The sequence below is a fragment of the Nuphar pumila genome, chromosome 14 (genome assembly GCF_984573655.1).
Source record: "Nuphar pumila chromosome 14, dmNupPumi1.hap1.1, whole genome shotgun sequence".
Classification (NCBI taxonomy): Eukaryota; Viridiplantae; Streptophyta; class Magnoliopsida; order Nymphaeales; family Nymphaeaceae; genus Nuphar; species Nuphar pumila.
The window spans coordinates 80,203,091-80,219,948 of record NC_143262.1 but is presented as its reverse complement, the minus strand read 5'-3'; the positions used below and the strand labels follow the sequence as shown (position 1 = coordinate 80,219,948).

At 36.4% G+C, this 16,858-nt stretch overlaps 1 protein-coding gene across 3 annotated transcripts in view; it reads left to right on the top strand.

Moving 5' to 3' along the window:
* The window catches only part of LOC149817078 (ARM repeat superfamily protein), a 108,152-nt gene extending 91,843 nt beyond the window's left edge, over positions 1–16,309 (top strand). For 2 of the 3 annotated variants that reach the window (XM_089987206.1, XM_089987208.1), the window contains 6 exons: positions 1,724–1,810; positions 1,889–1,917; positions 15,399–15,440; positions 15,531–15,679; positions 15,948–16,045; positions 16,140–16,309. In XM_089987206.1, coding sequence (XP_089843332.1) covers positions 1,724–1,810; positions 1,889–1,917; positions 15,399–15,440; positions 15,531–15,679; positions 15,948–16,039 — 399 coding nt within the window. In that variant the 3' untranslated portion in view covers positions 16,040–16,045; positions 16,140–16,309. The remainder of the gene's footprint in view (positions 1–1,723; positions 1,811–1,888; positions 1,918–15,398; positions 15,441–15,530; positions 15,680–15,947; positions 16,046–16,139) is intronic. The other variant, XM_089987207.1, reaches the window with a different exon arrangement.
* The last annotated feature ends 549 nt before the right edge of the window (positions 16,310–16,858 follow it).

Below are 16,858 nucleotides of genomic sequence, written 5' to 3'. Positions count from 1 at the left end.
ATACCCTTTTGCCACTAAACGAGCCTTGAACTGCTCTATACTTCCATTCACCTTTATTTTGATTTTGTAGACCCATCGACGGCCAACACCGTTTTTATTCCTCGGTCTACTTACTACATCCCGTGTGTCACACTCATGAAGAGGTTGATATCTCTTCATTCATGACATATATCCATCTTTGATTTTTGCGAGCTTCATTAAAGCATCTTGGCTCTTGAATCTCATCTAGGGATGCAACATAAACTAAGGTTTCGTAATTGTCCCATCTCTCCGGCGGGTGTCTTGAGCGACTAGATCTGCACAACTGAGCTTGTTGACTATCAGTAGCAGCATGCTGATCACAGGCTGAATGACCTCCACTTTCAGCCGGCATGCTGAGACAATTATCGTGGGCAGCACATTGATCTACCATCACATTTTCAGTTGTATTTCCTGTTATAAAATGGTACTCCACTGTCAATCACAAGAGGAAAAGGAGTAGAGAGGGAGAGAGGCATCGGTGGCTGCAGAAAACCCAATTGGGGTCTGCGGTATTGGCCTTCATTTAAATATATGCTGACACAACTATTAGGGTACGAAAATACCCATTACATAACAACATAAAATTACATTATGCCATTAATGACATTAATGAACATGTGTTAAATTAAAACCGGGTTGGGTCTGGATCCTGAGATCCAAACCCGTGACATCTTTTCACCTGCATTGACTACATGCCTTCTTCTTGAATATACATGTTGGAAAAACTGAAATGGAGACCTGACATCATTTTTTCCATGATCAACTTCAACAGGCACATCAGCAATCACATTATCACCCATGATTTGGTTCTGTCCTTGCTCGATTGACTCAGCCCAACTCTCTCCCTTACTGAGTCAACCCATTGAATGACTCGGAAACTCAGTCGCATCATGGTCTGACTCGGTTGAGTCAGCCGAGTTTTGGCATGACTCGGCTGAGTCATAGGTTAACCTGGCAGATTCATATATATGTTTTGCATATTATATTTATATACATATTATGTATATTATATATGAAAGGATGGTTATACTACATATATTAATAAAATTATATAATAAGCATATTATACAAATATCATATAATACATTTTATATGCAATATATTAGTAATATACTATAAAATATACATATATTAGTATAATTATATTATAATCATATTATACAAATATCATTCAATACATTTTATATGCAATATATTAGTAGTATACTATAAAATATACATATGTTTACAGGCAAGTTACTGGGTTGATCCGGCTGAGTCACGAGTCAACCCAGGACGAGCCGAGAGATGAGTCACTGGGTTTTAAAACTATAAGTTATCGTTTTGCATTTAGCTAGAATTAAAATTGCTTCTCAAATAGCATGAGCTACAGTAAATGATGGCTTAATTAATTAACAAATCTATGAGTGAATCTATTTCTTTACGTCATAATGTTTTAAGTTTCAATAATTCACATCTGCATTGTTGTCTTATGAGTGTTATACTAATATCCCAAACTAGGCATTAGCAGGTTTAACAATCATCTGGAACTGGAGGCTGCAAGGAATTTAACTTGATTGAGCTTACATTCAAAGTTTCAACACTCTTGATAGTCCACAGCTTGCTATAATTTTTATCAAAATGTGGGCACCTCAAGTATTTTGTTATTTGAAGTTCTTTTGTATCCTATGATTGACTGTCTTTTCTGTTTTACTTTTGGAAGATTAAGTATGATAATGGAGATGTTGAAAGGCTTTGTTTGACAAATGAGCATTGGGAAGTGGAGAGTGTTGAGCCTGTATTTGAGAAGGTTTGTTGTAAGTTGTTGAGTTTATTATTTTATTTTGCACACCTAATCTTATGCTGTGGGGGCAATATTCTTGTGCAGGAACTCAAGGATCCGCATCCTAAAAATTTGTGAGTAATCGTGTACTTTTCATTATGCGTTGATTCAATCTTGTCTTTGTTGTTTCTTTATTCTGCATACATAATAACAGTCGTTATAAAACATCAACATTTCTTGTCCATAAATTGAGGCGTGTAGCCTTGCATCTTTTGTATGTACATTTCCCTGATTTGAAACTCAAATCTCTCTCCTTCTCAAACGGTAAATCTGATTCCTAAGACTTGGCGCTAATTGTAATGATGGAGGCAGCTATTAATTGATTTCTTATTAACATCTGGAGACAAGTATTTGTACATTTATTATGACATGATAAGTTTACTTTGAGGTAGCTTTCCTTGTAACCTGTATATGTGCACTTTTTGACCTGTTCCTTTTGGTTCTTATGTTGAGCTTGCTGAAAATGAATGTCTAATTGCTTTTGTGTATGCTTATAGTCCTGTATTTGCTTGCTTTAAATGGGCTCTGACCTGGGCAACTTGAAATTGAAGTTGAACCCTATGGATCCCTATGAGGCAACTTTAGACTTCTTTGTAATATCTGTAATTTTTAAATGTTAAATAAATTCATTATATGAAATTGAACCCTATGGATCTAGAACTGGATTTGGACATGATCTAAACTCCAGAAGCTCGATCCAAATATTATTCGGATCTGAATCTTTTATCAGATCTGGATACTGATCCGAATCCATATCCAAACATAAAATGGATCCATTAACGGATCTAGATATTATCGAAATGGATATTTTTAGTGGATCTGAATATTTATACGGATCCATATTTCAGGGACATGCCTATAAATATTTAAATTGTCCTGGAAAAAAATGATAATTTCACTACCCAAGGGTATATAATGGTAATACCGAAAATATAATAGTTTAAAATGATAAATTTTTAGATACTTAATATGAAATACTGAAAATTATAAGGTTAACTTTTTAAATTTATATAAATAAAAAATAACAAATAAAAAATATCAAGCATTGACCAATGCATAACAGCCTCCTCAGGACCTCCTCACTTGGGGGTGACACCCAGGTAAGTAGCGACACCCCCTTGGCCTATAAATACCCCTCTTGGGGATGGTTTCTCTCACTAAAAATCATCCCTCCCTCAGAGCTTCTCTCTCCCCAGACCCTCTATTTCCTGTGTAATTACCGAAACCCTGTCTCCTTTCCTTTTTCTCCTATTTTGACCTAAGAACCTTGCCTGCCTAACTAGGGTACCTACTAATCGATCGTTTACGGTTCGATAGTGGAAGCTTTGTCTTTTTAAAGGCAGATTTGAGACCCTACCGCGGAAGCGTTGCCAAAATCACCACGTTTAAAGGCAGACTTAAGAGTATACTACGGAAGCGTTGCCTAAATTTTCACTCTCAAAACATATAAACAAGGTATTTACCCGCAAAACTCATCTTGGCTTTCATATGGATTTATAGGATCTCCTATCTCTCTCTTGAACCCTTAGGATTTCTTTTATAGATTGGTATGCAGTGACTATGTCAAAAATTTTGTCCATTTACACTCCTATATATATGAGAGGTTCTGTCAAAATTTTTATAATAACTTTTGGATTTTTCATATTAAGATAGGACAAGTACCGGATGATTTTTTGTAATAATTTTTTAATACCACGATTTGAGATAGGATAAGTAATACCCATGATGCAAGGTAGACTAATTAGTTCAGTCTTATTTGAATATGAAGGACTCAATTTAATTTAAAAGAAACTATTAATATTTTTAGAGAATTTTAACTATATGTCATTTGTTTAAGTATTTAATTTGATATGTTGAGGATGAGAAATAAAATTGTAGGCCATGAGATTTTGTCACTATTTTTCCTAAAATAATTGAAAACATTTGGCACTCTTATTTACAAGGATTACGAGTTCAAAGCCCAAATCTAATTAAATAATTTTATGAGACTTGTATCTAATATGTATGCTAAGATCAACATACATGAGTGCTAACCTAGGACTCTTTAATTGTTCGGAGATCCATTAATTGTTCAGAGATCTATTTGTGATGGAATGTATGCCTCATATTGATCATTATAATGTCTTGTAATTTTTTCTCTGTTTAAAATTTTTAAAAATATAATATTTATTAAATAATTATATTTTTATGTCTAAAATTAAAAATAATATAAAGAATTATATATATATATATATTAATATATATGGACGAGCGACAATATGGGTATGTGCAAGGTCCAGGACCCATTGCCGATATAAATAGGGGCTGACGTGGATTTGGACATGGTCCAAGATACATATTGACTAATACCTATGAATATACAAGGGTTGAAATCCAGATGGATCTGGACTTGGGTCATGGGTCTAGCCAAGACACATAGTCCATCCATAAGTTTTTAACATAAAGAATAATTTAAAACTTTTGCAGAACAATTCTCCCTATTTTATGCTATACAGGAAGCACCAAAATTATAATGAGTTAAGGGCATTTGGATGTGTGCGTTATGTTCATATGGACAGCCAGTTGAGAAACAAATTTCAGGATAAAGCCCATGTTTGCCGTTTTGTTGGATATGCTGATGATTACAAAGGTTCTAGGTGGTATGATTCAAAGTCAGGCAAAATTAAAATATCTAGAAATGTTGTGTTTGATGAGTGCAACTTTTCTAATGATCGGTGCAACCATTATGTTTTGTAGGGCATGAATAGTATTGAAGTATATCAGCTTTGGTTGGATAATAGCCTAATTTTAGCCATGAATGATAGGGTACAACAACCAAATCTTTTTCCTGATCAAAGCCAAGATGTCTTAGAAGATCCATGATCCGAATTGGATTGTGGCACATAAACTAATTCAGGCAATGTAGAAAGAACATGAGGAATATTCGAAGAGGGATGCGTTTATACAAGGTATAATCAAAGCCCAGTCGGTTATGTAAGATCAACAACAATCGTCATATTAAGAGGGACAACTTCAGTCAATAAGAAGCATCTGATTGAAAGATGGATGAGCTATGAAAATTTCAACATAGTTTTTCAGTGCTTTCTTACTCAAATCAGACAACAATAAGAACTTAAAACATTTCAGCATGCAGTGCAGTCAAATAGGTGGATAAAAGCTATGAATGAAGAAATTTAGGCCTTGCATGAATGTCAGACTTGAGAGATAATGAAAAAACTGCTTGATAAAAATATAGTTGGTTCGAAATGGGTGTATAAAATAAAATATAAACCCGATAGAACTATTGAGAGATATAAAGCTTGCCTAGTAGTAAAAGGATTCACTCAGGAGTATGGGCATGATTATGATGAGACCTTCAATCCTATTGTCAAAATAGGCACTATACGGATCATCCTTTCTCTAGCGGTTGATTACTTGGATGTAAAGAATGCATTCTTATATGGCCATCTTAAGGAAGAAGTTTATATGTTGCAGCCATCATGGTATGGTGAAAAGGATCCAAAAACTCGTGTTTACAGGTTAAAAAAATCTATTTATGGGCTGAAGCAAGCTTCAAGGTCTTGGTTTGAGAGTTTTTCGGTTGCAATTCAAGGCTATGGTTTTACTCGATCCCTATTAAATCATTCACTTTTCATTTACAAAGGTAACAATTTTATCACTGTATTACTAATTTATGTTGATGATATAATTGTTACTGACAACAGTAGTGAACATATTGAAGAAGTGAAGAGGTTCTAGATAAAAGATCTTGGTCTGTTACGGTATTTTCTTGGGTTAGAGGTAGATCGACAAGGTGATTCTCTTATTTTAACTCAACACAAATACATTGTCATGGACTTAGATCCATAAACTCATCACAAGTCCACAACGTCTTCCACCCCCTCTACTGCCGTCTTGATCTCCATGTTGAGATCCGTAAAAGCAACACAAGTCCCATTAACCAACTTCTCTACATTGATTACTTTCCTCGTCAGCTCAGCAACATCACACACAATAGCTGACACACGATAATCAGCCATGAGCTCTTCTTCAATCGGAACCATACTTCCTGAAGGAGTCATGACATTTCTCTTTGGCGCTATTATCAATCCCAGTGCCGACAAGGCTCTGGTACCAACTTGTCACAGGCTTAGAAGCGAAGGCCCTCACAAGGTAGCTTCGGGTAATCAAAAACACTGAAAGCAGACCTTTAAGCGCACAAGCAACTCACAACACATGCGCAAGAGTACGCGCATGCACAAACACTAATAAAGCAAGGATGCATAAAACTTCTTTTATAACAACTTGTAAGTATAGTACATAAAGAGGGGAAGAGAGGGTTCCGATACACGGGGTTTTTAAGCCAAAAGGCCATATGCATCGCTGGAGAGTGCCAAAGAAGTATATACATTAGAAACAAAAAAGTGAAAACATGGCGGTTCGGAAAATACACGATGGATCTCCTAAATAAAGCGAGCATAAAAGATAGTAAACTTGCTGCAACCCCAGTTCCCATTCATCAGAGATTGGACCCAAATGATGGAGAATTGTTTCATGACCCAACATAGTTCAGAAACATAGTTGGAATGCTGAAGTATCTCACTTTCACTTGTCTATATATTGTTTTTGTTGTTAATCATGTGTCACAATTCATGTATCAACCTAGATCATCACATGTGGAGGGTGTGAAAAGAATTTTGAAATATTTAAAGGGCATTGTTGGAGATGGCCCCCTCTACAGAAATAGGGCACCACATGAAGATATGTTAATGGTTATGACTTATTCAGATGCCGACTGGGCAGTTGATCCTGATGAGAGAATGTTTGTTTTTGGATACTGTATTTTTTTAGAAGAAATTTGGTCTCGTGGAGTAGTAAGAAACAAAAGATTGTTGCGAGGTGCACTACAGCGGCTGAATATCGTTCCATGGCTGCAGTTACAACTGAGATGACATGGATTAGACACATGTATTATTTGGGAGAAGTCATCCCCAAGTCCCTCTTGCTTTGTGATAATCAAGGAGCTATCAAGATTTCAGTAAATCCCATTCAATATGAGAAGACAAAACATATCAAAATTGACCAACATTTTATTCGTCAAAAAGTGGAGGATCAGGAGATTGAAACCAACTATGTCTAGATTGAAGACCCAGTGACTCACTTGTTCACTAAAGGCCTCACAAAGAAAATGTTTTGGTATTTAAGAAGCAAGTTGTCCATGGTTATTAATCATGTACAACTTGAGGGAGGCTATTAGCGCGTGAGGTTTGAGGTGGTTAGATTTGGATCTTGATCTAGATCCAGATCCAGATCCATATCACTCACGTCACTGTTCATGCCATTGTTGTTACTGTTCACATCATTGTTGTTCATGTCACTATTCACGTCTCCTAGTTCTCTATTGTATTTTATTATATATTGTATTCCTAAAATACCCTTTATTAATCTTATTGTATTTTGTGTTAATAAGGGTGTTTTAGTAAAAATGTATTTTAGTGTAAAGTGAATGCAAATAGTCACAATGCACGATTTTCTCATATTGGGAATCGTGAGAATTCAACCCAAACCTTTCGCTTGTCTTTTTTCTCTGTAGGAACCTCAAAAAACCTAAATCTAACAAGGACATCCTTGTCCTCGTGACTTTAATACTTGCAATTATTGCAAGGAAGTGGGACATTTTGTTAGAAATTGCTCAAGGTTGGCGGCACAATCCCAACCACGACCCCAACAACAACAATACCTGCCGCAACCTCCACTGCAACAATACTTACCTCCGCCTTCACAATGACAACAACCCCAATCAAACCTACCACAGAGCCAGAATACTGACCAAGTTTATACAACTACTACATGGGAAGCAGGCCCGAGCCACAAGGTTATTAAAGGTATAATTTCTATAGTTGATCACTTTCCTTGATTGTTGTTTGATTCAGGTGCTTCTCATTCTTTTGTATCATTGAATTTTGCAAAGCTCCTCGGTCTTCCAACAAGAGTTAAATGTAGGTCTTGAAGTAGTTAATCCTTTGGGAACGAAGAAGGTCTCTCTCAAACACCTTCCTATTATAGAGGTGGCTATTAAAAGACATAAATTTCAGTTAATCTTATTTTGGTAGAAATGACAAACGATGACTTTATAATGGAATAGATTGGTTGCATGAGCACTTTGCCAATCTAAAGTGTCACTGGAGAGGGGTCGTGTTTGAACGGTCTAACAACCCTACTATTGAGTTCGGTTCTATACACCATTTTGAAAAAGAATAAATGATCTCTGCACTAAAGGCGCAAAAGTTCTATTTTCCTTACTAGTGTGATATTTTTAAATGGTTATGAAACAAACATTAAAGATCTGAAAATAGTTCAGGAATTCAAGGAGGTTTTTGCCAAAAAATTACTAAGTCTACCATCTATGAGGGAGATAGACTTTTATATTGATTTAATGCTCGGAACCGCCCCGGTTTTGAAGGCATCATATCAAAAATTTTAAGTCTCTGAATTTTCGGGGCATTGCATTCTTAGCCATGGGCCACAGTTTAGGTTGAAAGATCCCATCTATCATCTATGACAAGTCCATGCTTTTTGTAAAATTGGCTTGTCATTGGGTTCCTGATACTCAAATCAACCTGTGTTGCATTATTCTATAGAAGAGGCACTAATCCATGACCATTGAAAGCACTCTTCTGAGTCTTCTTCGTTCATAAAACATATTTCATCTATCAAAGCAATGAGAGGATAGGGTGAGGAGGAATAGAGAGGAAAACTCAAAGGAAACTTCATTAGACCAAGAATAAAAAGATTATAGCCGTATAAGGGAGATGCCCTCCCTCTACCTCACTACAGGACAAAAATTGTTGACTTTACACAAACTGAAAATGTACAAGAATACTTTTAGAAAGAATGAAATTTATAGATATACACTGTTAACTTGTATAGCTGTTATATATATACACATTATTTATATATGTGTTGATATACATATATATATATGTATATATTTCCTTTAGATTTCTGTGTATTTTTCTCTCTTTGTAATAGGTCATGGCCATCTGGGATATTTGTGTCTTTTCTTTTTCTTGTAATAGGTCATGCCCATTAGGGGCATTTTTGTATTTTTTATATTTTTATTTGAATTTGTTCTAGCCGTTGGGACTAGCCCAACTTCTAGTCAAACTACTCGTTGGATTATCCCTCTTGCTACAACAACAACAACAACTACACCTTCATCCCAAAATAATTGGGTACTGCGATATGAACCAAAAAAAGAAATTCATTTTGGGTCTTCCACATGAATCATTTTCCTCCAATCATTTCTATCCAATGCCATGTCCTCGGTGGATTATCCCTCTTGCTCCGAACCTTAAATCATGGTTGAGGTCTCTCCCCATATAAATAGACTTGAGTTGAGACAAAAGCAACATTAAAAGGAGTATCTATTCTCTTTGCTCTTTGGCCTAAGGCTCGAATTTGGGCAAGTTAGGTCCCAAATTCTCCATAGGATCATTGCTCCTACTCTTGATGAAGCCCTTGCTGAAGTGTATCAAGAAGAAATACAACTTAACAATTCCAAGGGAAGTGTAGTAGTTTTTGTCATCTCTAGGCCTGACAATAATGCGAGAACATGTACTCTTCCTCACTTTGGAAAAAATAACCATGGTTGAGGAAGATAAATCATGTCATTTTTGCAATGAATCGGGGCACATCAAGTTGGAGTGTCCAAAACTCAAAAAGGTGTCTACCATTGAATAATCTTTCAAGGAAGATGAGACAAGCAAGAAAGCTGGTAACCTTAAAGATTTGTCTATCTCTTAACTTGTGGAGGCTCTTCAACATCCGCCTCCGGAGTCTCGATGTCTATCTCTTCTCCACCCGGTATGTATTCTTGGATTATTAATTCCTATGCCTCTTTTCATAGGACTCCTAATGAGTCCCGATTATCCGAATGCACTAATAATTCTTGCTAATCTTTTGTTTCTACCGCAAATGGTACTTCTTTGAAAATAAAAAGTATTAGAACTTTTAAAGTTATTTTAAATAAATTTTATGTTTTAAAAGTTAGTCATTCCCAAACTTAACTTAAATTTGTTTTCCGTTTTCCAAATCCCCGATCATGGTTATGGGATCTTTTTCTCATATACAAAAAATTGGTTGCAGGATCGCCAATTGGGGAAGCTGATTAATGAAGGCTACATGAGAGGAGATCTCTATTACTTAGATTTTCTTCACTTTCCTAAAGAATTTCTTTGTAATTTTATAAAGGAAAAAGATATTGTATTATAGTATAAAAGATTAGGCCATCCAAATATTTCAAAATGATCTCTTTTTCCATTTTTGAAGGAATCTTGTAATGAAAGAGAATTTGTTTGTAAGGATTGCATACTTGACAAAATGAAATCTTTTCCTTTGGGATCTTGGTCTTTTGTTAAAACAAGGTCCTTAGAAGTAGTGCACTCAGATGTATAGGGACCCAATCTCGTTTTATCGAAAAGTGACTTTTCTTATTATATAGTATTTATTGATGACTATACTCAGTATTATTGGATCTACTTCCTTAGGCTTAAATTCGATATGTTTTCTTGTTTTAAAGAATTTCATAAATTTGTAAAAAATCAATTTAAAACCAACATTGTTATTTTTCGATCGGACTCAGGAGGAGCATTTATCCAATGATTTTAAAAATTATTTAAAAGAAAATAGAATCACCCATCAAAGGTCTTATCCAAAAACTCTACAAGAAAATGGTTTGGCCGAAAGAAATCATTGACATATCATTGAAACCACAAGTGTTCCAAAGATTTTTTGGGCCGAAAGTGCACTTACCGCAATATATTTTATAAATAACATGTCCTCATCTTCTTTGCAAAACATTTCTCCAATTGAAAAAACTTTATAAAATCGCTCTCGATTTAAGTGGATTAAGAGTTTTTGGATGCAAATGTTTTATTCTTCATTAAGAAAAAGATAAGTTCTCTCCTAAGGCCATCAAATGTGTGTTTATTAGATACACTAAAAATAAAAAAGGATACTGATGCTATGATTTAAAAAATGACAAATTATATGTTTCAAGAAATATGACTTTCCTTGAAGGTGAAAATGGTTTTAATATGGATAAGCCTAAGGATGACACCAACTATTCTTTATTGTTTAATTTATTGCCCAAATATGATCATTATTATATTGATTGTGACTTAGAGATTGAGAATGTTAATGATGAGATTGAGCATGTTGATAACTCTAGTGCTATGTGAAACAAACTCTTCTAACAAGGCACCCATGTTGCACCTGCACCTGCACCCATGCAGGTGCGACACTTGGATACGACTTCCTTTGTGTCAAGTGAAGTCAACCACACTGAGGTCCATTTCTGTAAACCCTAATCAATCACTCATATTGTCACAATCCAAGGAGGTCTGATTACAAATAGGAACTTCTAACTTTACTAATAGCCACCTAATCCAAACAATTTCAGTTGTAACTTGTGTCATAGCTCTATATTCTGCTTCAGTTGCAGATAATGCTACTCTTCTTTTTTGCTTATTGCTCTTTCATGAGATTAAGGAGCTCCCAAGAAAATTACAAAATCTAATGCTATGTAGATGGTCTTGGGTAGAGCCTCCAAAACCTGCATCGCAAAAGTTTCTAAGATCCGTGGAGGACTAAGGGAGGTATACCATAGTGCATAGTGTCTCTCACATATCTAACTATCTGAAGTACCACAACAAAATAAGTTGACTTGCGAGAGTTGAGGAACTGACTGATTACATGATCAACATGGGTGATATTTGGCTTGGATATGGTCAAGCATATCAAACTTCCAACTAGCTGCATGTATACAACTGGATCCTCTAGGTTTACTCTATCTATGTCCCTCGATTTTACATGAATAAGCAAGATCAAAGGCTCTATCTGTATCTACCTCCCTAGACCCAAAGGGCAAGTCATGACTCTTTGCTAGCCTAACTCTCACACATCCTCATATGATCTGACACAAATTTTTGGCCCACTGAAACTATTAGAAGAAATAAGAAACTAGGGTCTGAAACTAGAAATATGACCAAGTCACTTATGCCATAACATAGACCCATCCAAAACTGCTGCTCCTAGGCCACCTCCAAGCCTATGTTGACAACTCTTATCTAATGAGTTTAGGTAATACAAGTCCTCTCTTTTATAGCCAATCTCAATCCTCCTTCCTGAAAGCTGGTCCTGTATAATATAATCCACAGGATAAAAAATTAATTTATAATTATTTTTAGTAATTTGGCCAATAGAAATAAGATTCATAGCTAAAGAAGGGACATGAAAAACTTGAGAGATTCAACTTGCTCACAGGACAAGAGGTGAGAATTATAGATGCAACTTTAGAAACTCCCATGGAGGACCTATCTACAGTTCAAAATGAGCCACTGCAAGGATGGCAATTTGTTAGAATAGACTCTTGCGCAGTCAAATGAAATGATGCATCTGAGTCTATTTACCATCCCAAGAAACTACTCGATGAACCAACAAGTGCAGTATTAAAAGTAGAAAAGAAGAAGAAAAAATTGGGCCATCAGGCCGAGCAAGAAGCTGTTGAATCTCTAAAGTATTAGATTGGACTGTAGTCAAAGAATCTGAAAGGCTTCCTGTAGAAGGAATGCAATATGCACTGGTCACAATTGGCAGAGTATCCTTAGGCTTTCCTGCCTCTGCAACACAAGGAACTATGAGAGCCCAATACTTATTTTTTGGCATATGTCATGTCTTTTTCATGCAACCAAGCTTCTTACAATAAAAGCAACAAATAAGGTTGATAGCACTTTTGAATTCTTCAGAACCACCTCTTCTGAGTGAATCAATACTTTTACTCATTTGCTTTAAAACCATAACATCCTCCCCATGCTCAACCCAATAGTCCTTCATATTCACTATCCTCCAAGCCACAAGATAGAACTGCACAAAAGGGATCAGCAATAGCAGAAACTAAGCTCCAACCAGGAGCTTCAATATGTAGTTCACACCATAATTATTACAAGAGAATTCCCCAAAAGTGCCACTACAACCCAACACTTAACATTGTTTCTTCACCAATGTTAAACCAATACAAATAGTGAGCAACAACCACATGAAATTGCTCGCGATAAGACAATCTCAGTCACAACAGCCACATGCTAACAATCAACATTCAAAGCTAACAAATATCAAAATATCATGATCACTCTGGCAACTCAATATAGTTGATACCCTCAAAACACTATCACCACGTGAAATAGGAATCCAAATTACTTTAAACAATGCTGCACAACATAACAAACACAACGCAGCAGACCGATATAAGAAATAAGACCAAAAAACATGCAAAACTTCACAAATAAGATGCAATCAATCACCAAAACGAGACCCACAAAATGCAGTTCCTAACCCAAGGTTGGTGAGTAAACCCCAAGAATGCCCATAAAAGTCTACAACAAATGTTTGCCCTTCACCATAGGTGAACCGATGCCGATAATAAGCAAGAATAATACCCAAAACACTTCACAATAGGGTAAACAGCAGCACAACAAACCAAATCTTCCAATTAGCACTTAAGATTAACAATATATCAGAGAATCACAACTATTATAGCAGTCTAATAAGGTTGATACCCTCGAAACTTAGTCACCACCAGAAATAAACACCCAAAACCTCAAACAAACTCACCCACAACAGTCATAAACTGAGGCAATACAATCATAGATAGTAAAATACGGTAAGACTTTTATCACAAGCCGATTAGACCAAAACTCCTAAATTACTAACAAAACTCCTAAATTACTATTACGCCTGTAATAGTACCCCCTAAAGCACATCAAAACTCACCCAAATCACCATGGAATGCTTCCAAATAGCAACCAAATGGTTTCATGCAGAAAAACGACCAGAATGCATCCAATCCATACCAACAAAAACTACCGATAAGGTTGATGTGATCAGATTTCTCAAATCTAGCCCCAAATCAACCTATTATCTTGAAAATTATTAAAAAACTGTAGAAAATCTATTGCTGATCCGATTGATGTGATTATTAATTCGTTAGATTCCTAAAATCAACATCTATCAAAGCCCTAACTCAAACAAATCATAACTGACCACATGTATTGACAGTGCTGACATCAGCATGCATGAATGCCAGTGTAGGGCACAAGCTGCAGGTGAATGGAATCTCCTTTCTCTCCTAACCTCAATCTCAATCTTCCCTTGGGTCAGATATGGATCTGATTCCATATCAAAGCAAGGAGAGAAATAATAAGGTTAGAGTGAATAGAGAAGAAGACTCAAAGGAAACTTCATTAGACCAAGTACAGCCATATAGGAGAGATGGTCTACCTCACTACAGGACAAAAACTGTTGACTTTACACTAACTGAAAATGTACAAGAATACCTCTAGGAAGAATGAAATGTATACATATACACAAGTCTCAACATCGTCTACCTCAAATATTTTCCCTTGAAAGTGAAAAATTAAGTACCTAAGGAGATGACATGCTCACCTCTCTTATTGCTCACGTGTTGGTTTGAAGTTTTAACTAAATTAAAAGACATCTAGGCCTTCTGGATTGGGCTGCTCTAGCTAGCATTGGAGAAAAACAACCAGCATTTGATACTCTGGAGTGATGCATGAATCTAATGCACATTTTGTCCTTTCATATGAGTTTACCTGTAAGAGCCACCTATTCACTTACATCCTTATTTATATTTTCTACTTGTTTATATTTTTTATGAGTGTGATTTGCTTTCCTTGTATGTATGTAGTATTTTTTTGGTAAGGGGACATAAAAGTTAAGTTTTATTAAGAAAGAGAACTTGGTGATGAGTCACCAGAAATACATTGAACAGCAAATCCACAATGGCGGCAACCAGCCAATACTGCATTTGTGACAATCCGTCTTCTAGAGAACCCAATCCATGAAATGTCATCATGAGCACATTTAAACATTATGCAGGCCCTGATCTTTTGAACGGAGTAAGAAACATAATTAGGACCATATTACTTCCCCCTGAACAGGATTCCTCTTCTGCAAACAAGCTGACATACCAACAGAAGCCACCATCACCATATGAGTCTCCATTTCTTCTCACACATGAGGGCAGCTGGACCAAGGAGCATTCCACGGATGCATGCATTCTGTGGTGGAGAAAAAATAATGCCCCTGCAGGCTGATGTCAAGAGTTTGTGGAAGGAGCAGCACTGCCAGACCATGTGCTCTGACATTTTTCGCTCCCCGTGGCATAGATAGCATAAGCTAACTAGCTGTACCCCCTTCTTTAAGATTTATCTGGCTATTAATTTTGTCTAAGGAGACCAACCCAAGTCGAATGCTTTGGGGAAGCTCAACGTTAGGCTGTAAGATTGCAGTATAAAACAATGGTTCCTTGTTATTCTTTCTTAGATTATTTATTTTCTTGTGGTGTAATGAAGGTTACTCAAGATTGTGAAACCCCTCGCTTTCAACCTTTATCCGATTTCATCAATTTTCTGTCTGCTAGTATGTTAGGGCATCTCAAGGGATGCCTACTAATTATCCAACATCTTTTGTCTTTAACTCGTTTGAGATGTTTCAGGAAGGATATAAAGGGAGCAGAAGCGGAACCGTCTTCATCTCAGTGAGTACTGAGTACCAGTGATTCAGTTCTTGATGTGCTTCTCAGAATTGTTGTAGAAGTGCTGCTTTATGCTTCCATATAACTTTGCAGTGATGTTTGGTGGGGCTCTTCTTTAAGTACCGACGCTGGCCTTGAAGACGATGATGTTTTAGAAGAGAAAAGTGCCGAAGAACAATCCTCAACGGTATCCTCAGATTTGGAGGAGAACCCGGACCACAGATCATTGTCATCCTTTATAGGTGATTTTTGTTTTTGTTCTGGCCTGCCTTGTTTCTGTATATTTTTGTTCTTTTAATTACATTTTCACCATACGGGAATTTTCCTTAAGACTCTGAATGAACAATTACCAATTAAATCATGCCAATAATTTCTGGCTTACTTTTTTCTAGTCTGCCTTTAATGCGTATGTCTTTAATGTCATTAGAATTGAGACCTTGCATTTTTAAGAAATGGTTAGGCATATATTCAGGCTGAAGCTAATCATTCAAGTTGCTTTCTATATGGTAGGGATGAGGAAGGCATTGAAAAAGAAAAAGCTAAAACCATTAGTTAAAGCAAAGGCGAAGAAGACAAGATCAGAAGGTGCTAATCGTCGTTAATCTAATGTGAGTCTTCTGTTCTTTCTTTTCGCCTTATAATGTTTGCTTTTGGCACAAAAGATCTTATCCTCTGTCTACTTGGTTTGCTGATTGCATGAAGACTTTGCAGAGCCAGTATACATGTACCATAATGTAGATGCATCAAAATTAGGAGGTACGAGGTCCACATCCAGCATGTATGTAATCTGTTTTTCAAGGGGTACCACTTCCCTCTGTATACCATGGGAATTTGTAAAGGATGAAATGAAAATGTCAATTTTGTTTTTGGTTTCCTCTCTCTCTCTCTCTCTCTCTCTCTCTCTCTCTTGTGTGTGTGTGTGTGTGAAAGCTGGTTGTATATATACTGATTGGAGAAGCTAGGTACTAGACAACCATGCGTGGATGATCAGGATATGTCAGGGCCTGTAGTTACTGATTTTCAAGGGCCAAAGGTTACCTGCAAAATTCCCAGATGAAGTTTTTCCATGGTTTAGTTTCCCGTTTTCAACATTTCAGAAACATCATCATTTCTTCCATGTTTAATAAAAAAACAAACAGCTGACTCAAGTTCCCGACCAACGTGTATCTTTCCATTTTCGTTTTCCATTGTCACATACATGGGCTTGAGACGGAACTTTTCTCGTAACTCAAGTTCAAGTTCGAGTTCCTAGCCACCGGTCTGTTTGGTAGGAGCAGTTTGTCCCAGTGACCATGTGATGTGGTGTCACAAGTTGTAACCCCACTGGTAGTGGGTGGTTGAATAATTGCCTGGATGGGATCTACTGGAAAGGAGGGGGCCTTAATCACCCAGCTTGATCATAAAATCAAAGGTTTGATTTC